The sequence below is a fragment of the Acanthochromis polyacanthus genome, chromosome 17, assembly GCF_021347895.1.
Source record: "Acanthochromis polyacanthus isolate Apoly-LR-REF ecotype Palm Island chromosome 17, KAUST_Apoly_ChrSc, whole genome shotgun sequence".
Classification (NCBI taxonomy): Eukaryota; Metazoa; Chordata; class Actinopteri; family Pomacentridae; genus Acanthochromis; species Acanthochromis polyacanthus.
This window is the reverse complement of record NC_067129.1, coordinates 24,642,790-24,664,896: the sequence shown is the minus strand read 5'-3', so window position 1 is coordinate 24,664,896 and position 22,107 is coordinate 24,642,790. Positions and strand designations below refer to the sequence as shown.

General features: G+C 39.0%; 1 protein-coding gene across 1 annotated transcript in view; it reads right to left on the bottom strand.

Moving 5' to 3' along the window:
* cxadr (CXADR Ig-like cell adhesion molecule) overlaps positions 1 to 16,647 on the bottom strand; it is a 46,747-nt gene extending 30,100 nt beyond the window's left edge. The window contains exon 1 of the mRNA XM_022199357.2: positions 16,463 to 16,647. Coding sequence (XP_022055049.1) covers positions 16,463 to 16,514 — 52 coding nt within the window. The 5' untranslated portion in view covers positions 16,515 to 16,647. The remainder of the gene's footprint in view (positions 1 to 16,462) is intronic.
* Between the last annotated feature and the right edge of the window lie 5,460 nt (positions 16,648 to 22,107).

Sequence of the window (22,107 nt, the reverse complement as noted above, 5' to 3'; positions counted from 1 at the left end):
GATGGAGTCTCATATGAGGTGTTCAGCAATACATTGGTGTGCTGTTTATAAAGATTCCTGTGCATAGATACTGTTGCAACACAGAAACAGCTCAAGTGTTTTCTTCATTTACAGATGCCAGAGGGGTAATTACAAAATCATGTCCCCCTCATTTTGCAAGGGAAAAAAAACAATGCTCTGTTTGCAATTAGTGAACACATGAAAGCATTTTGCATGACTTGAGAAATGGTGCAAAAATAGAGATATGCCTCCAAACGAAACACATGCATTTTGTATGTTTTTGTTGCCACTTGATTCCTACCGGCGGAGGCGAGATGCTAGATTGGAAAAAGGTATTAAATTAATCATGATGGTTGATGAAAAAAGTGTATGTCAAAGGAAAAACAGAGGAGTGAGACAGCAGTCAGGTATTTGCTGGCCAAACAGCAGTATTATTAAACCTAAATCTGATTCCAGCTTATATGTTCTGTACCACAAAAAACAAAAAATAAAACTTAACTTTTTACTAATATATCAGATCTGCTTTAAGTCTAGCTGAAGAACATGTGTTGAAGAAGCAGAAAACCCTGCAGTCAAAAACATTATTTTATTTACATTTTTTGAAATGCATAACAAATGAGAAATAGGTAAGACTGTTGAAAGAAGTCATGTTTATTAAAGGTAGGGCTTCTAAGCTTCCTGTAGATTCCTATGAACCAAAAAAAATGAAAACCACATGTCTCAGTGGGGTATAGGAATGGGGAGGCTTTCTCTCCTCACACAAGAGTTTCTATGAACGAGGGGGAGGCAGTCATGCTGCTGCCTATCCTATCTCCCCAACCCCCAAAACAAATAAAGTGTCTGATACAGACCAGGCCCTTGCCGGCGCCCCAGCCTTTGTCCAGGCCCCAGGGCACAATGCCAGCTGTGATCAGGAGGCTGCGTCGCTGATCAAACACTGAGACACAAGTGCAGTAGCTACTTTATTCAGATAGTTGATAGACTCTCAGAGTATTTTCTACTGTGTGGGACAGGATGTGAGCTGATTAACTAAGAAACTCACATGCACAATTACAATGGAAAAAAAAAAGATCAAAATGTGTGACTGTGTCGAAGCAGACAAAGGTTTTTAAGACTGTGATTAATTATATCAGAGAGGTGAACACTCATAAAGTCAGCTTAAAGCAACAGAGCGTGAATATCAAACTTGAACATTTCTCTTGAAACACAGGGCTTAATTAGGGATTAGAGGTCCTTTCTGGAACTCCTAACAATCCTGGTTTCAACACTATTAGTGAAGGAATTTTACAAAAGTTCAGCAACTCCTTAGGAGGGGAAAAAATTTCACCTTTCTGGAATTTCCATAGCTCAGCAATTTCATCTGCTCAGTGTGAGGCGGGCTGAATGTTTGACTGTACCATGTTCCCTGGGAGTTATGAGAATGAACAGGGAGAGTTGAGCCTGCCTTGCTTTTCACTGAGATAAGAAACTACTTCCTCATACCATCTGAAACAAATCACTGACACTAACTACTTTAGCATGCTGGCTCCATCAACTGAGGTCTTGTTTTTACTTAACTTGAAAGGTGCTGAGGTAAATCCAGCCACATATAAACAAAATGTGTGTTAAGTAAACGCCTATGGAAACAAAAAAGACTCTCTTGGCTGCCAAACCACTAAAAGGATTAAGGTGTCAGGCCAGACTGCAGCCAGTTCAGAGGCAAGTACAAAATATCATGAACTCAAACACAAATTCCTACAACTGAATTCTTGGGTCCTCCCTCATTCCCTTAAGCGGACTGCTGCATATTTTTAAACTTTATGTCTGACCACTTTTGGAAATAAATCACAGTAAAATGTATTAATCATAATGAACATTACCTTAGAAAGGTGCAAAATACTCAATGATAAAGTAATCTATTTCAGTAATTTCAGGATCGTTTCCTTAAATGGAAATTTGCTTGCTGATGAAAAATCACAAAGAAGAGATTCAGTTACCTCAGTTACAACTAATTTTCTCAGTTTGTGCAGAAAACAGAATGTCAAGATTACGACATTACCTTTACCTACACTAGATTTACATGGTAACCTCCTTTCCTTGTAGTGCAGAGGCACGTATGGCTGTCTGTTGGACTGGCCACAAGGCAATCAAAGAGTTTGCCTTACTCATGCCTTTCCCTCCAGGTTCTGGTCCAAAATTAGGCCCTGTACCTGAGGGACACTGCTTCATAGTGGTCTTCTAGACACTGGTAGAAAATACACAATCCTATATGTGTTTTATGTCACCAAAAGGCTACAGGACCAACATTACGTATTTCACTGTAAATATGTGATAGCTGCTGAAAGCTGCCTGAGGACCCAAACAAAAATGGCACGTCGTCAAAGTACTTTGTAATAACTGCTAAAACATCAATTCCTTTTCAAATGCATTTATAACATCCCCCCTCTCTAAACCCTCTCATCCTGTCCAAAGCACTCTCCACCAGGCAGAATGAGGTCTTTGTGGAAGTGTAACAACACAGACAGTGCCTTCCTGTCCTCTGTGTGGGGGAGACACTACAGCAGGACATCAAGATAAGGCTGCTGTTAAAAGATAACAAGATGGATAATCCTTTTTCTTTCCTCCCTTTTTCTTCTGCACAGGCAGTGAAACAGGCCTGATATTTCAAAGCTGGAGTCTCTTCTTCACTCAGAGGTTCTTGAAGGCAGGTGTAGTAAATGTACCTGAGTGGTGAGCCCTGTAGGAAGCTGCAGGCAAAGACTGTCAGTTGTTGTTACAGCTTAACCAGGACCGCTGGGTTTATTCATGCCTCCAGCTCACACTCTCAGCCTCGACATGAGGAGAGAGCTCAAAACGACCGCTCTTGTCGACATACAACGCTAAGTGACAAGACACGATTGGGAATGTTAAAAATAACTCCACTGCACGAGTTTAGCAATCATGCACAAAGAGGCAATCCAGCATTTTTGGTCATGACATAGTGTGACGGTATCTATTCTCCATGTTGTGTTCTTTAACTGTGCATGAGATGAGGCTTGTCAAACTCAGACAGAGAAGCGGAGAGTCTGGACAGCGGAGATAAATGCAGTAAGCCCATTAAAGACGCAGAGCTCAGATTTTCGAGGGCATTCAAAAATCTACGAGTTACACTGTGAGCCGCAGCAAGTGAAAAGTTTGGTATTTTGACCCTGATAGGCTAATTAGATCCATCTTAACAACCCAAGTAAGGAAAAAAATCTTAGAGAACTAATCACTGCAAAATGGACACAAACTCCTTTAAAAAGCATTAAGTTTACGTCAACATATACATTACTCCCACATTAAATCGGACGACACAGCGTGAAATTGTTTCTGAATTGAAAAGCAGTAGCTGTGCTACATTCTAATAACCAGCAGAATAAAGCTGATGCTTGGGATGCAATAAGGAGCTCTGCCTCATAGGTTGAGAGCAACTGTGCACACATCTTTCATCATCAGTTTCAACTTGTAATGAAGATGAAAAGTTTCTCAAATGGTTCTAATATGGTATAATACTCTTCACACAGGCCCTTTTAAAAAATAAAATACAACCAAATCAAAGCAGTAATTCATAGTTATTATAGATTTAGGTACACCCGTGGTTACTATGGCAACAGCAGGAGCAGTTTAATACTACTACTACCAATCAACAGAAGAGCAGCTGGTCTATCTTTTCACAGGGCAGCCAAACAAACTAAGGTAGTTTTGATAAAGAAGCAACCCACAGCCTGACTTCCTTTTTCTCACACAATTTCAATAACCATCTGCGGCGAGTGCTAGCCAAGGAGATGATCACATTACCGGTATGTTACTGGTGGCAGCAAGTCTAAACAGGCCTCATAGAACAAATAAAGCATTGTAAAAATTAGACAGAATTGTTCTGGAATGCATGCTACATCAGTTCCTGTGAATTACTTGTGCCAAGGCCAGCAAAGGGATGACAAACTCCACCACTACCAATAAGCAAACTCACTGTAAATCCATTGTATGGCTACTGCAGTGAAATACAGACTACAAAGAGTATCAAAATTGATTTTATGATTTCATCAAACTCTGAAGCAGTGTAACTCAAACGTCTTAGTCTAAATAGTCACTATACAGGGGAATAGAAATTATCTTCTGAGACAAACAAAAACTTAACATCCATGGCAAAAAGGGAAAATGTCAAAAGCAGCCTGACAACTACAGGAGACTCTACAAGGTCATCTGGCTGTTGAGAGTGTAGTGGATGTAGTAAAGTGCTTTTGCCTGAAACCTGCCATACAAGCCAACTCCCTGATGGCTCTAATGACATCTAAAAAGGCCTGACCCCTGAGTGGTCTAGACATGCAGCCAAACACTGCGCATAGGGCATCCTGGATCAGGCTGACGAGTAGATAATCTCAGTGAAAGTGACTGTTCACCTGCCGTGGTGTGGTTACAAGACAATATGCACAATTTGTTTTAAGTAGAAGGACAACAACAGCAATGATAGTTATCTCGCAATATTCAGATGTTTGGAAGCTTCTGGCAATGTGTGTCCACCGTGTTCATTCGTTACAGTCCAAACATCATCAACTTTTACTGACATCCACATGTGAGGAACAGCTGGGCAGTGACATATGAAAATGATTGTGATTTTTGTTTGTAAGAGTCCAATTGTAGAAGAAATGCAGCAAAAATGGGGAAAATATTAAAGTACTAAATTATGACCATGTTTTGCTCCTACCTAAATGTCTTTCTCTAGATTTAGTGCTGGTCTTAGAAAAAAGAAACAATGTCTGACATCAGTCATATTTCTTCTGGTCCCCTGTTGGCAAATCCAACTCTATCTACATTTACCTCAGAGGATGAGGTAGTTTGGATAAAAATACAATTTTTGAGAAAATATTTTCCCTTAGAAATTGATTAGAAAGATCTCTCTTCAAGGGGTATTTAATGACAGTTCAGGACCAAATTCAAAAAGTGGACAGGAGCAGATTTTTTTAAACACAAGACTCTTAATACTGGCTGGACTTCGTATACCTTATTCTTTAAGATTTTTTTTTTTAACCTTTGTTTGCGGAAGTATTCCTTCAGTGTGGAAAGCAACACATGTACAATATACAACATAGAGCTTGTGGCACCAGCAATCAAAAAAAAAAACTGAATTTTATCTTTCATCAGACTGGTTTCAGACCAGGACACAGCACTCTAACAGCAGCATCTTAGGTGATAATATCTGTTCTCTGTGTAGGGTGGTGTGTTGTTTTGCCTTGTTCACCGATTTGTCTAAAACATCTGACACAGTGGATCCCATTCTTTCACTGGACAGGCAAATGCATGTAACTGGTTTTAGTTATCATACTGGCAGGATTCAAGCAACAGATGCAGATGGTCATCAATCTGGTTTCCTTGAAATAACAAAAAGGGTGCCACAGGGCTTAATACTAAGAATTACTCTGCTCACATTATACATAGAAGACCTAAGATCATTGGTTAGTAACAGCTCTGTTTATTATTTTATTCATTTCTGTCTATTTACAATTTTTTGTCAGATTCATACTGAGTTTTTTGTTATTTAAAAAGTCCCAACTAACCTCACTAATCCAGAAAAGACTAAACATTCTTTCACCAGATCCCAAATGAAAAAAACATAAGTTTTACTATTTCTACAATAACTGGGGCTCAAATAAATAAGTTAGTACCTGGGTATCTGGTTAGATGTAAAAATATCTTTGAAAACTCGTGCTGACGAACTGACAAAGACACTTGCACTTAAATTAGGTTTCTTTTTTGAGAAATAAACACTGTCTTTTTTGCAGTAGGTTGCAGATTGTACAGGCAACATTTTACTTCGTGCTCAACTATGCAGATGTGTTTTGAATGCATGCTGCGGCTCATACCCTCAAGCCACTTGATCCTGTGTATCACAGCTCTCACATTTATTGCAGGTGATAGTTTCGGAGCCCGCCACTATATCATGTACGAAAAGGAAGACTGACCATTAGACACCATGCAAAACAACACTGTCTTTTTTATATACATACAAAGTTATCCTTAATAAACTGCCATGGAACTTAACACATATGTGCTTGGCAGCATGTATGCGTTACCATCAATACTCCATTTATGAATACAGAATTAAGAAAACTGCACTTATTATGCTGACTATGTGACTAAGCTTTTAGTTTGATTGATTGTTGGAGCTTTGTTGATGGAGAATTTCCGTCACTGTTTGAGGCAGACAAATAAGTTTATTTATTTATCTAGGACCTCACTTCCTCAGGTTACACAACTTTTTAACCTTAGAATAGTTTCCGCCTCTGTTAGATTATGTTTGATAGAATGAATGCTCCTGGTTTTTTTATGTGCGGCTTTGTCCTTGTGTATTGTACTGGCTGTGTGTTGAGTTTAAATTATTCTATTGTATTGCTTTAATTATGTATTTGCAGGGCACCACTGTGCATGGGAGGCATTGCTCAATTGGTTTTTCCCTGATGAAATAAAAATATTGCTTTATAAACCTGGGCTAGACCTGCATTTTGCAGAAATGGCAGCAATGTAGATTTGATCAGTGTCCAACAGTTCAAATGTTGAATGGGACCAACACATCACTGAACCTGCAGCATACGTATATCTGCTGTCTCAAAGTGGAATTGGTTGACAAAATGCTGGGTGACATTGTAGGCAGTCAGAGGATCTCTTTATGTGTCCACAGGTCATTAATCTACAACTCCTGCTGCTGAGTTCTGTTATAGCTCTTGCTGTCACTGATAAATCATTTCCTTACTCTTGTCAGATCGATGTCCTGTCTCAGAGGTATTAAACGCAGAGGCAATGCTCCTCTATGCCTAGTGGAAAAAGCTGGGTGCTGTGAGTGCCAGTGTGGCTGGAGACTGGGTGGGGAATTTACTCTTCTTCCAATTATCAACCACTCAGAGAAAGCCAGCCAGTCACACAGCTCTGTCTGTGCCCATGAATTATACATGGGCTCCATTAAGACACTTAACAGCTGGTTCCTCGGGAACTTACCAGCAACAACTCCAGCCTGGCCGCCCCTGTGTGCCTGCTTATTAAAACAGCAGCACTTGTGATTAAGGTTGCACAGTAATGTGCATTCTGACCATCATAAACCAGCGAGTCACAAAGCTATTTTCAGTTCAATTTCATCTCTCTGGAGGGCAACTGGGCCAGCTGCCGATTTCCTCACATGGCGGCGAGATGCACTACAGTAATTAAATGTCTGTTGTTGCTGCTGACCTTGCTGTGGTTCAGGCGCTGAGCCTTTTCTATACCCAACTGTAGCAGAGGCCCCAGTCATCATACCTATAGATCCAATAAAGACCCAGGAGTAATAACTTTACAGGCAAGGGAGGAGGAAAAGACCGTCTTAATGAATATTAATGGCAGAAAGGGAAGGTGGCAGACAGCCACACTCATTTTGGACACCTGGTTATAAAACCATAGATCGCAAATTAAAGTCATTTGAATGCAGTGAAGGCCTGTTATTTAAATTTATACAACATATACATTTGCACTTCACTCCTGGACTCCCAATCTGCCTTACATAAAAGACATAAAAGGAAAACACTGACTGATTTTTTTTGCTTTGCCTGAATAGTCTGATAATGAGAACACTTCAAAATCCTTTAATATAAATGAAAGACCAATAAAGTTGCTAATTTAACCCAAATGCTACCCCTAGATATAAGGGGTATATTTTTCTATTCTGTTAGGTTTCATCTCGTCTAATACCATGTAATGTTTTTCATGAAATTAAGTGTTTGCTTTCATTCAAGTTTTAAAATGAGATCAGGGACATTTTGTAAAAAATACCACAGCTTGTGTATGCAGTAGCTTTCCTTTCTTCATATTTTCCTACGCCTGCAATCATACCTGCAGCATTCTATAATACCCAAAACTGAAATCTATTCACTAAAATGGTGAGGTTCTGTCACATACACAATGGACAGATGTTACAACAGATATAGTACCGGCTGTCGTTAAAACCTACATTTATTATTTGGCCTCTTTACAGATTCTGCGGATTTTCATTGCACTCTTTGGCTTCAGTTTAGCATCAGCCTGATTATAAAGCAACAAATGTCACAAGAAATGGGATTTTATGGATGTAATTCTGTGCCGCTTTGTATCAATGCTCTTTCAACACTCCTAACAAGATTCAGCCTGCATCATAAAATTTCACCACACAAAATGCTTCAATATTTCTAAAATCTATAATGAAAGCAATCATACCCCTGTAAAAATTGTTCTGAGTAGGATTTTGTGCATGGCATTTTTATTTACAACAAATCCCTCTTTTTGTATGGACAGGAGTTATTAGCATAACCATATAATTTGACAAGATGATTAAAAATCCAACTAAACAGACAAAGACTGACTTGACTATCAACACCACAAGGAGCAAAATCAAGTAGGGATGAGTAAAGAAAGAAGCTTTCTTGAAACAATACTCATTTGCCTTTTTCACCATGCCCACAGTTGACAATGTGTAATGTTTTTCAATGAGATGAGGTGCTAAAAATGGCTCCATGAACAGCTGCTATACCCCCCACCCCCTCCAAAAATTCACCCCACCTTCTGCTTATGTCGCTTATTTTCTGAGACATAATATTTTTCAAGATTAGACACACAATTAACTCTAATGTTCTTAGTGGAGAGAGTGGGGGCTTACTGCTGGAGGACAAAATATAATCATCTTCCCACAACTCAGCTGTGTCTAAGACAATGCCTGGACATTAGCTGATAATAACGTGACATGCACAATACACTATACAAAACTAATCTCCAAAATGATACATCCATTGGAATTCGCAACTAGCAACTAAGAATTTATTGTCACAATAAACTGTAAGGTCTGTTATGCACGATAAGGCAGGTTTTTTCCTACACAGCCATACCATTAAGTCCAGTTCTTTAACAATGCACCAAGGATTATTTATCAGAGGTTTAAGCATGTGTAGAGCCGAACTGACAACGTACCTAGCAGGTAAGAAGAAGCAAGCTGCACACCAGCACCTGCAGATGCAGATGCAGGACCCTGAGGCCCTGCCTGCCACACTGTGTATCCTCACACTCAGACATGTAGCTCAGAGTGTTATGCAAAAACATAAGGAAACGTAGGCATAAAATGAGGACAAAAAACAACAAGCAGAATAGTGCTTCAGAGACCACAGCACTTGCTGTGGAATATTTTGTACTTCTGCGAGTTACAGACAATTCCAGCCTTTTAGCAAAAAAAATATCCATAGTCTGAGAAAAACAAAACCTGAATAAAAGGCATTAATTCCAATGCAAGACATTCACTTTTTAAAAGCAGTGGCAATAACCAGAAAATGAATCACAAATTAGAAACATTTCTTTTGTCATAGTTCTGAGACAGCTTTAAAATATTTCACACACTCCTATGTGTTACATTTTTAAAATTCTAGATTATTTTTTTCTCAAACTGATTATTCAGACATCCTCCAATTCTCCTTCACTGTCTGGTGCGCTGCATCTTCTCTGCTCCGGTGCCGTTTATCTTCAGAAAAATGGTATTCTGGCGATGTTCATTTGAGATATGCTGTACGTGAAAACTCTTATTATCATCACAGAGAACAGCTTATTTGTCACAGAGCCCATTATTCCTCATTAGGAGCAGAGGGCGTTGTGGGTGCTGCAGAGCCGGGCATCAAGTGGCTAAGTGATGAATGTGCTCTGGGGGTGTTTATCGCCCTAACAGTGCGACACAGTGATGATGACCGATGGACTCAAGAGAGCGGGGAAAATCAGCACTGCTGTGACCTTGTTTTAACTGATAGGTTACATGGATAGCAAAGGTACTGTCTCTTTTTCAGTACAAGTCAACTCATATTTTAAGAAGGCTAAACCTATAAGAGGTGTCTTATCTAGATTCTGCATTTAGTCTCGAACAATTATCATCCTATTAAATGAGATCTGTGTCCATGGAAGGACTTAATTAAGATGTGTGTGAAAATTATTTTAAAACTAAATCTGAGTTATTGTTTAAAATCTTACAACAGTGTATCAGTGTAACAAACCCAAACAGTTTCTAAAGGCTCCATTGTTTATTACACGTAATAGCACTAAGATGTAAAAAGAACAAAGGCTTGTAATTTGATATCATTCAGCAAAAATGCAACATTCATACCCACACTGTTAATCACAATTTTAAGAAACAGAAACCTTTCTCTACATATATCAAACTTTATTTATTTTGTAAATAAATTTATAAATAAAATTATAAATTTATAATTTTTAATATATATTACTTACAAAAATAAATGACATATTTCCATCATGTTTCCCGTAGTATTTCTAATGAGCATTTACTGACACTCTTACATCATTTCACTGCTACCAAACCAATTCTTATGATATTCCTAATGTAATGGTTGAGAATGGAAATTGTCATTAATTAGCTTTGCTGTTCGTTTTTTTTTTTTTTTTTTTTTTTTGTCTTCGGCACTTTTCTCAAAGTTCTGTTAATTTTTGCACTATGCTTTAATGGAAACGTTACTGTTGGCAAACCAAAACAGTGGTGAATCAAGGTGAGATGATTTATTTTTATCTTTTACTCCTTTATCCATTTTATCCATTTTTCCCCTTAATCATCATCATCTAATGAAATGAAAGATTATCATGACACATTTTTCAGCTGTACTGCTGTAGCGCAACTACAGACATGTAGTTGTTAGTGTACTACTTTCTAGCATGCTTGGAGGACTCTGATCCATAAGTTCCACTTCTGCCCATGCCTGCTAAGCATGCACACTATTGTCCATCTAGCTTTGGACAGCACAGAGACATATACAGCCTGCCTTGCATGGACTCTGGCAGACCTGTTTACGTCAGCTGGACCCCAGCGGCCCCCCATTTGCAGAAACTTTTACATTGGACTTTTGCCTACAAAGACAATATTGTGCTTAAAAAGGAGCTAAAGATGTATGCCCCCGACAAAAAGACAGCATCCTCATTATTGATGGGGCAAAAAATGACATGGAAATAGTGAAACGGCATTGTTTCTACTGCAATCTAAAACATGATAGAGAAAAATGTAAGAGCAGTCTACAGCTGTAGTCCTGATTCACACAAAGTGAACTGATCACCTTATCAGTTGCTTAATTGATCAGCTGCTCTTTCTCCTAATTAACCTTGCCACCATAATGAATTTCTGACGTATCACAAATATCCAATGTATAGTTTTCCCAATACGTATTGTGTTACATCCATGGCCATTTATAGAATATTACTGTCATGTATATATACATGCATGTTGTAAGTTTACATCACTGTAAACAAAGTCTCCGTAGGTTTCAGGCTATTGGTTGGACAAAGCAAACCAACTGGCAATGCATGCAAGCTGACCAATCTATCACCATAACTCCAGCACACACACTAAAGCATGACATTAGTTAAATAATCAGCCACTAGTCTGTGTAATCAATTCAAAATTCTTTTGCAGTCAGCTTATTGAGCAATAAAGCACATAATTCAATTTACATACAACTGAAGACCCTGATGGTGGCAGTAGGTCAATACTGTGGTCCAAGTGTTAGAGAGGTTAGGTCGGTGTAACACACACACTTGAATTATGTATCTGTCAATGCAACATTGACTTTATGACCAAAAGGTTCAAGTAAAATCCTTCCAATATATCTTCCTACAAAAATGCTTTGGCAGCAACCCCAGAAAGCAGTTTTACTCCCTACCTGTGAAAAAGGAATGAGCTCTGAATACAAAGCGGCTGCGCAACCATTAACAAGACTCCGAAACAAGCACCACTATTAATCATTTTCACCGATTCTCTTAGCAGGAAGTAATTTGTTCATTCAGTAATTCAGATATGAAATGGAAGGTGGAGGAGAGAGGTAGGCTAATGTGGCGAGGTAAAGGTAGGATCAGCATTTCACACTCCCATATAGGTGAGCAGTAGTTGGCAAAAGGCTTGTACGGGGCTGGCATGCTAAAATATTAATGTCTGAGGCTGTGAATATTCATGTGCGGTCGTCCCCATCATCAGATTGTGGAGGACAGAGCAGTGTCCCTGGAGTGTAATCTGATTCTACATGTCCCCGTTTCATTTCCAAGGACAGGGGGCTCTGGGTAGAGTGGGTGCTTGGACGGAGGTGAAGCTGTGGCTGCAACATGTTTCAGCCAACAGGAGGCAAGTAGTGGCATTAGCCTGCTGGGTCATGAACGGTAAATGTGACCTTTAGTCATGACTATCTGCATGAGGCCAATGACAATGGCTCAGGTTGTGCTGCTCATGTGTCCACCCAAAATCTGGGGTCGGAACTATTTCTTCAACGGCCCCATTTTCTTATATACTATTTTGTAATAGTCATTCTCGTCACGAGAGTTTCTGTTCAAACCTCTATTGTTTCAACTTATTCAGCTCATCTGCAAACACTAGTTTAACAAAATAACACAGGGATTTTTATCTGCTGTAAAAAGATACCTAACACAGGCATACAAACAAGGGGGAGGGTAGCTTTCTGGAGCCAAGCAGAGCACACACACAAGTACTCCCTGTATCTGCACGTCTGTTTTCAAAAGGTAACTAAGCAACCGGTTTCTGGCCAGGGCCTTGGGTTGGAGGCTCTTATCAGGTAACTGCCTTCTGCGCCTGCTCACATTTTCACCAGGTTTCTGTTTGACTCAAACAACCAGGAGTGGAGGGAGTAAAAGGGCAGTTTCTGCAGTGCTGTTGAAATGTAGAGGAAATACCACCCAAGTCCTGTGCAACATCCGCAGAAACCTGTCTCCCAAAAATGATGTTCCTATACAACTTAACTGCATTGTCATTTATGTTTCAAAAGAAAGGCATTTTCTATCTGAAAGGTAAGACTATGACATTTAAGTTTCCAGTTTAAAACAGCTACAAAGTCCACATGCGTAGGTAGGAGGAAAGGGTGGCAGTCAGCAACAGGATTTTCACCCAGGAGACTGAGGTGAACGTCTTGTGTGGGATGATTATTCTTGACAATGGAATATTTACTTTTCACTTGTCTACTTACATTTTAACTTGTTTGGTTAGTCTTAAGATAGGTACCCAAAGTATGCTGTTAGGTTCAGAAAAATGTCCTACTTTGGTAGACAGTCATAACTACTTGTTAAAAACTTCAGTTTAGGCAACAAAATAGGAAAAAGTACAGTTTACGTAAAACTACAACACTTACAACATGTTTGAAGCCTCTCCTTAAAAGGAGTGGCAGTGAAGCATAAAATAAATGGCAATGATATGTGAATTTGAAATCCATGTGTGTCTTAAACACAGGTAATCAGGCTGAAAACATGTTATCCAGAAAATGTAATCAAGATTGCAGCTTAGCTGTGTGGGATTGTAATGTTTTGAAAGACTGTGTACAGAATAGAACCTGTCACTAAATAAAGAGGTGTCACCTAATAAAGGCAAGAGGTGGGACAGACGGGCCACACAGGTCTTACCATCGTGTCCTATGACTGACAAATACACAAAGTGTTTCTTGGAAAAGTTTTTTGTTGACATTCACTGTATAAAGAACCACTTAGTTGTTTCTCTGAGGCAGGAAGCATATTGACTGATAACCAACAACAACTAACTCACAGCAGTTGGACTCTTTGGACAATGTTCTATCAAAAACATCACCCTAAGAAATGGAAAAGGGGCCACTGTAAAAGAAGTATGTTCACACCCACAATACCTACAAGCATTCAAGATATTTTTTTTCCCTTTCCCGACACCAAATTGTTTAGTTAACTGGAGTACTGGGAATACAAATTTTATCACTTCACCACGATGCTTAATTTTTCTAGGAGTAAACATTCTAAATTGATTATCATTGGTTTTCAGGGAGATGGTCAGACAAAACAAACCAAGCATGCAAGCTGACCAATATATCCTGGACGATTTTCTGAGCCGGACAATCTTTCCAACTATCTGTATCTCATAAACAATTCTGGATAGAATAAAGTGATTTCTCTCTCGACCTATACTCACAATTCTGTGTTGTTGAGTATTGTCCTTTTTACATCCAATTGACTTTACACCCAATCAACATTGAAAGAAATATATAAAAAGTTCCCTTTTATTGAACGTGTAAAACGTAAATACGCTAATGTATTTTAACAAAGTTAAGATGGGGTTTGTTCCAAACTCTGACCAAGCTTTTCATTTTTACTGCAGCAGTTTATCAGTTGCAAACGTTCATTAGCAGTCTCCTTGATTTAAAATAATCAGTATTGTCCCTGAAAAATAAACATTTTGGTCAACCCCAAATTTATATAATTGAAGACTGCCTATAGCCTTCAGGAACATTTCTACAAAGCAAATATTTGATTATTTATCTAATGTTGACATCTGCCTGAAACCTTGGAGGAAAAAAAGCCCAGAATGATGCTTGTCATAAACACAATGATTTAATTTGATTCAATTTTAAAATGTGAAGGTTAGATGAATATTTTACAGATTTTATTCCTGACCATCTGTTTTAGGGGATTTCAGATCTCCTCTATTCCCTTTTATTTCTTTTGTTAACATTTTACATTCCATGCAGTGCCTCATGGACAAATAGGACAAAGAAAATGGAGCAGAAAGACCCTAGTTGTTATTTTGCTATCGAAAAGGGGTTAGCACATTACTGTGTATTTCTAAGCCACATGAAAAGAATGCTACAATTCTGGCAGATACTGTTCTTGTCTGCTGAAGTGGAACAGTGCCCAAATGACGAGACCATAGTGCCATTAAAATGGTAATGAGCTCAAAGTAGTGTACACAACAATGAGACAAAAGATGGCTAAACAACACGCTATGTAAACCTTACATTACGCTCAAAAACCCTAGCTTTTACAAAGAGAGATGTGCTGGAAGATCCTAGACAAAGCACTTCATTACTTTCAATCTCACACTAATAAGCAGACTGGAATGTCATTGCCCTAACCATGGTTATGCGGCTTCCCATCAAAATCTCTGACCATGATTCAATAACTACCACTGCATGTCACTGACAGAAGCCAAAAGACTATTCTAAAGGAAAAGTTTCACACTATTGTTTGAAGTGGGAGGAGTGATGTTCTAGTTTCAGTGCAGATTCCAGTGCGCTCAACAGCCACACCCTTTAACGCAGAAAATTAAACCATGCATTTTCTATAATTACAATAACACTGGGGTGAATTTGTCACTAACATTATAAGCATGTACTGTAGTTTTGACAAACTGATAAATAAGGCTAAAGATCTTTTCTATGTTTTGCCCGGATGACATAATGGCAATGTATTTGAAAAACGGTTGTATTTTTGTCCATAGTAGAAATTAAGCATGATCAATAAATGAGGCTGAGAATACAAAAAAGCAACAGAAGAATAAATGAGAGAAGCACAAACTAGAGATAAGGAATATCACTTGGCTTGTGCTTTAGGAGGTAACCAGTCACACGACAAATAGTTCAATTTTGCTGTTTAACCATTGACTGGTATACAGGGGAGGTTTAAAAATAACTTTTCTTATCAAAGGTTTAAAAGGCTGTCTACCTTCAGTGTCAAACAGCCTCTTGGTTGAGGGTCACTGGGACTTAACTTTCAAGGAATTAAAGTCTTGACAGTGAAACGTTTAAAAATGTAAACGATACCAACATAAACAAAGCTGCCAACACATGGTTGGCATGGTTAGACTGATGTGATGAGCCAGGATCTGGGTCTGAGGAAGGGGCAGAGGGGGATCTATGAGCAGATGGCAGACAGAGAGGCAGCACTTTGAAGTCCTGCAGCCACAGGTTTAAAAGAGGATCAAGCTATTGTGTTAACACCAGACAACAACCCAAAAGACATCACACGCACGTACACTGATTTCTGGCAACGGGTAAGGTCCCTAAATATCATCTACCGTTTAATTTCTGTAGGCACTTAAATTTATATTTCAATATGTATTAAAAACCATTTATCCCCGTAATGAACATTAGCCGGCACGCCCGAGGAGACATGAGAACCAAATCTTTGTCACAGACATGCACAAAAATACATAAAACGTTGGCCAACTTTGATTAGTTATATATTTTTCTTTGCGTTTCTCTTTTCCTTCTTCAGTGAAAACTAATGTTAAAAGCACATTGCCGAAGAGTAGGTCTGCTTAAATATCCAAACTTTATCATAGTTTGAGTGTTTAAATCTGAATCTGCTCCAGCAGTTCATTAGTTCTGGGTGCGAGCTAACTAAACTGACCTTGGGTCGGAGTTCCTCCATGTTGAGCAATTTCTTAAACTGGATCCAGATATACCATGTTAATCACTGAAGTTACGTGTTAATCATCAACTTAGAGTAACGAAAACATAAATGAAACTCATCTAGCTTTTTAACTCATCGAAAAAAGGCCAGTCCACACGTTACCGTCAGTGGCTAACGTTATTGTACAAGGGCTGACCACCGTGAGACTGTTCGCCGCGTTTTAGTGAAAAAATGATTAGATTTAAAGTAGCTCAGCGGCGGCTGCTGGCACAAAACTTACCTGTGAAGAGGCTCAATAGAACACAGCAGAACCGGACTGTCGAAAGCGCCATTTCTGTCGCAGCTATTCCAGCACTTCTTCAGGGAAACTTGGCTGAAGAACTTATGGTGAATTTGTGAGAACAGCAGCAGCCAGCTACGCCGAAGCATCCAAACTCCACTCCTCCTCCTCCTCTGTGCAGGTGCACAGCGGAGCGCGCCGCAGGCTGTCACGTGACCGGCGGAGGGATTTGTATAAAAAAGGTCCGGTGACGCCCCCTGCAGGCAGACATACGTCATTGACTACATGACAGGTACCTGTCACTTTTACCCGTCTTTTTCAATAGTAGGTTTTGCAGGACTGTAGGTACAAACACAAGACAGAAAAATGTTGTTAGAAATGTCAGTGATGAATATTAATTGTGTTTTTAAACTATTTATTAACTTAAACGAAAGACTTAGGTCTTTATAGGATTGGAATGCTTTTGTCTGCCTAGAGTCTTGATTATTTCTCAGAATACACTATGTAATTCAAGCACATTCATCATTTGCATCTACTCATACAAATGCTTGTAAAAAGTATCCGCCCCCTTGGATGTTTCTTGAATTGCCTTTCAAGCCTGAATGTTGCTCTTTTTTTTAAAAAAAAATGGCAAGAATTTACAAAATCACGTAATGTCGAAGTGAAAACAGATTTGTACAAATAAATGTCAGTTAACTAGAAATATAAACTGTAAAATAAGTGACCCCTTAGATATTCACCCCCTGTGAACTGATTCACCCATGAACTAGGTGCAGGAATTCTGTCAACAGATTACTGAAAAGCTTGAATCTGGGGATGGATACAGAAAATTTCAATGTTACAGCCACTGGTGGTTGTGTGCCGTCTTGCTTCTGCAGTGGATTTTCTGGGCATGTCTTGGTAAAGACTGCAGCTTCTGTTAGCAGCTGACTAATTTGGTGAGAAGCTTGTGTCCTGTATGTGTCCTGTAGACACTGATGGGTGGTGATTCGCCGGTTGTGTCTTGTTACAAATGTGTGTTTTGAGGCACCAGTTTTGTTTAGTTAATTATGTACTCTGGACAATTATTTGTGTTAGTTTCTGTTGCTTGTGGTGGGTGTTGCTATCGTGTTTAAGTTTGGTTAAGGAGTTTGGTTGTGTTGTTTTTGTTTAGCTAGTTTAAGAACTCTGTAAGCCTTTGTTTAGTTTTATTTGGTTCTTTGATTTACCAACGTCTTCCTGTGTTTGATAACTTTTGTGTTAATTCTGTCACTGAGCAATAAATTTCTTTGCCTAACCAATTACATGTGGTTATTTTCTGTTACACGTAGCTGACCCGTCCCTAGCGGTTGGGTCGTAGCACTTAATATACCTTGGAGTACAGTTAAATCCATTATTAAGAAATGTAATGCATATCATAAGTGTGTAAATTTGTCTAGAGCAGGTCGTCCTCAAAAAATTAGTGACGGTGTAAGAAAGCGACTAATGACAGAAGTCCTCAAGACATCTATGACTTTTCTAAAGGAGTTACAAGCTTCAGCAGCTGAGATCAGACAGACTGTTCATACAACAACTGTTGTCTAGGTTCCTTACCAGCTTCATGGGAGAGTGGCAAAGAGAATGCTCCTTTCTTAAACAAAATTTTTATCAAATCTCAACAAGAGTTGGCCAGACTGTGAACTCAAGAAGGTTTTTGTCTGAAAGGATCATAATTGATCTTTTTGGCCATTAAAATAGACACTTCATTTGGCAGACACTTAACACTGCACATTATCACAAGCACATCATCCCCACCGTGAAGCATGGTGGTGGCAGTAGCATCGTAGTGTTGGGGTGCTTGTCAGCAGCAGGACCCAGAAGGTTTGTAAAGGTAATGAATAAAATGAAGGCAGCAAAGTCTTGGGAAATATTGGAGGACAACCTGATGCAGTCTGCAAAAGAACTTGGGAGATGATTTGTTTTTCAGCAAAACAATAACCCTAAGCATGTAGCCAAAGCTACACGGACATTGCTTAGAGACAACAAGGCAGATGTTCTGGAGTGGCCAAGTCAGTGCCCAGCCCTCAACCCAGTTGAGAATTTGTGGTTGGGCGTGAAAAGAGCCGTTCAGCGGCGATTCACATGCAGCCTGACAGTAATTTTGCCAAGAAGAATGGGGTAAAATTGTAGTGTCCAGATGTATAAGGCTGATTGAGACCTATCCACACAGACTGCTGTAATTGTGCCCAAAGGTGCATCTACTAAATACTGATTTAAAGGAGGTAAATATCTATGCAATCCCTTATTTTGCATTTTCTATTTTATAACAGTTTTTAGAAATTTGTTTTGATTTTGACATAATCTTTTTTTGGTAAGTCCTTGTATAAATAACACAAAATTAGTACTTTTTACAGGCTCTGTACATATTGTCATAGACAAATAACACTGTATAAAGAGTATGCACTGAACAACAACAAAAAAAAAGCATAGCCGATATATCTATGGTGCAAAAGGTCAAGATGTGCAAATGAAACAGTCATGCAGAGATTGCATTAAGTCCTTTAGTTGGTGATGTGGAGAGAGGCGGGTGCGTGGCTTGGAAGTGTTAATCAGTCTTATGGCCTGAGGGGTAGAAGCTGTCCTTGAATAGAGGTTCTGCACTTCAGACTGCTGTAGTGTCTGCCAGACAGCAGCAGTGGAAGAGCTGCTGATCATGTTGTTGGCCTTTCTGAGTACTCTCTAGATATCCTGTAAAGATGTGAGGGACCTGTGATGTGCTAGGCTGATGTTATCACTCTCTACACTTACTTATGGTCACTTCCCTCCACAGATTCTCAATGAGATTCACATCTGGACTCTGGCTGAATGTTTCAGATGATTGTCTTCTTGAAAGGTCCAATCTTGCCCAAGGACTAGTTCTTGTGCAGACTGTCTGCCTGATGTTTTCCTCCAGAATCTGAATGTCATCTTCTTTTCCAAAGACAAGATTGTCGAGCCCATTGGCTGGAAAACACTCCAAAACACATTACATTCCTGCCACCATGCTTCATGGTGAGGATGGTGTTCTTGAGGGTGAATGTTTCTCCTTTCTTTCACTAATTAAAACCCACTTCTCTGAATCCAAACAACTCAGTTTCCCCTTATGAGACTACAGAACCGATGACCAAAAGCTTGTATATATTTTTAGATTTTTTTTCTTTGTTGTGCAGATGAGCTTTTGTACAGTTTAGGTGAGCTTTTAGACCAGCCTCGATCAGTGTCTGCTGAGAGTCTGGCTGAGATCTTGGTACTGGAATAGTTCAGATTAATAATGATGGTCTCGGGGGTGATCCTTGGATTCTTCTTTTCCTTTGGCACTACCATTCTTGCCAGTGCAGGAGTCCCTTAGATCTTTCTAGCATGCCCTCTAAGATTTTTCACAATGTGGATCTACTCGTGCCCTGTGACAGACTGGCGACCTGTCCAGGGTGTCCCCTGCCTTCGCCCGAGTCAGCTGGGATAGGCTCCAGCACCCCCCACGACCCCAGTGAGGATAAAGCAGAGTATAGAGAATGGATGGATGGATGGACCTCCTCGTACTTTTCGATTCAGCATTGCACTGTGGCCACTGGCACTTGAAACACGTGAATATGATTTTATAGGTATTGTAGTTGCTTTAGAGCAGCCACAATGTGTAACTCTCTCTCTCTCAGTGATTAATTGTAATACCAGTTCCCAATGCTCTTTGATTTTAGTCATGCTTCATAATTGGAGAAACAATACATCTGCTGTTCCTAATTTTTGTGTATTACAACTCTGTAGAGTATGGTCGAATTTACCAGGACCATTTAGAATGTTACAGCAGCTGCATTTTCACAGAAGTTTCAGGGGATATGAATAATTTTGTTCATGGCATTTTTGTAAAAATGTAAATAAACTGAATTTATAAATAGCTCAAATTCATAGCTAACAATTATAGCACAATATTTTACTGTATTTTGTCATTTGTTTTTGTTTGTTTATGTATCAAAAATTATCAGGCATCCAATTTCCTTTGGGCTTCAGTGTAGTAATCAAATGAACTTTCTTGTCTTTTATAAATTTAAGTGACTTACTAAAGAGTTTGGTTTTATTTCCCCAGCAGTTCCGGTTTCAAAGTATGTATATTTATGGGTAAAAGATTTTCCCATCAACATCAAACCTGTCTGTCGTTACTGACAGGGGAAGAAGTCAGCTCCACATATCACTCCAGATATACTGCACTAATTTATAATGAAAAATAACATTCTCAACATTAAGGTTCTCTCACACAACGAATCCATCAGAACAGGCTTTCTCCATGATGGATTTAGATAACATTCCTTTAACAGAACATTCAATAGAATGTTTTTAATAATGCAGAGTAAGTTTTAACGTGTCTGTGTTTCCCTGTGCAGTACCTTCATTGAATAAAAGGACCGTTTGTATAACACTTGCAGTGCGGTTGTCTGTCTCTGGGAAAAACAGACCCCATAGACTGAATCTCAATTTAATTGTTCATTGGCAAAAACAAACAAACAAACAAACAAAAAAAGGTTAACAACATTGCCAAAACCGTAAAGGATGGTGTGGGGGGAAAAATGGTGAGAATAATTTCAGTGATGTTATAGCAGTATTGATTGTGGCACCAAACTATACTTATCCTGTTTAATCCCACTGACAACAATTGATGCCTCTCATTTTCTTTGAATTTTTATTCTTTATAAGTGTTGTTTTAGCTTTGGACAGCTAATGCAAGTTTTAAAATCAAAACATAGGTTGTCTCCTTTAAATTGCATCAGTGTCATGTAACTAGTGTGAATGGTCACATGACTAGGCCTCTCTACTTCCTGACTGCACCGATTTTGGAAGAAAAAATTTGGAATTAAACGGGATTTATTATAGAGTTCTGTGAACATGAGAGAATAGAATATATACTTGCAAATATTTTGTATAGGTATTTTGCAGTTTCATGTTTTTATGTATATTTTTTTTTTACCATTTTGTGTGTACTGAACCATTCGGGATCTTCTGTCTGTATTTCAAATTTCAGTGGAATTGGAAATCAACCCCAACCCTGTAACTAGCTACTTTATCAACATTGTGGACATATATTTACCTCACATATCCAGTGGCAACTGTGCTGTACTAATGCCATTTCCAGCCAGGTCCAAAAATATTTGGACATTGACACAGTTTTCAGCACATCCAAATCAGGTGAACGGTGTAGGAATTACAATACATTTTATATGTGTTCTCCTCCTTTTTAAAGGATCAAAAGTAACTGAGGAGTTGGCTGCTTGGATGTTCCATGGTCAGGTGTATGTTATTCCCTCATTATTTCATTTACAAGGAGCAGATAAAAGGTCTAGAGTTCATTTCAAATGTTTGGTACATTCTTAAAAAGAAAGAACGCACTGGTGAGCTCAACAATGGCAAAAGACGCAGAAGACCACAGAAAACAAGCGTGGTGAATGGCAAAAGCATCCTTTCCCTGCTCAAGAAAAACCCTTCACAGTAGTTGGCCAGATCATGAACACTCTCCAGGAAGTAAACCATTGGTGAGCCTCAAACACAGGAAGGCCAGATTAGAGTTTACTAGAAAACATCTAAATGAGCCTGGGTAGTTCTGGAACAATATCCTATGGACAGGTCAGACAAAGATCAACCTGTACCAAAATTATGGGAAG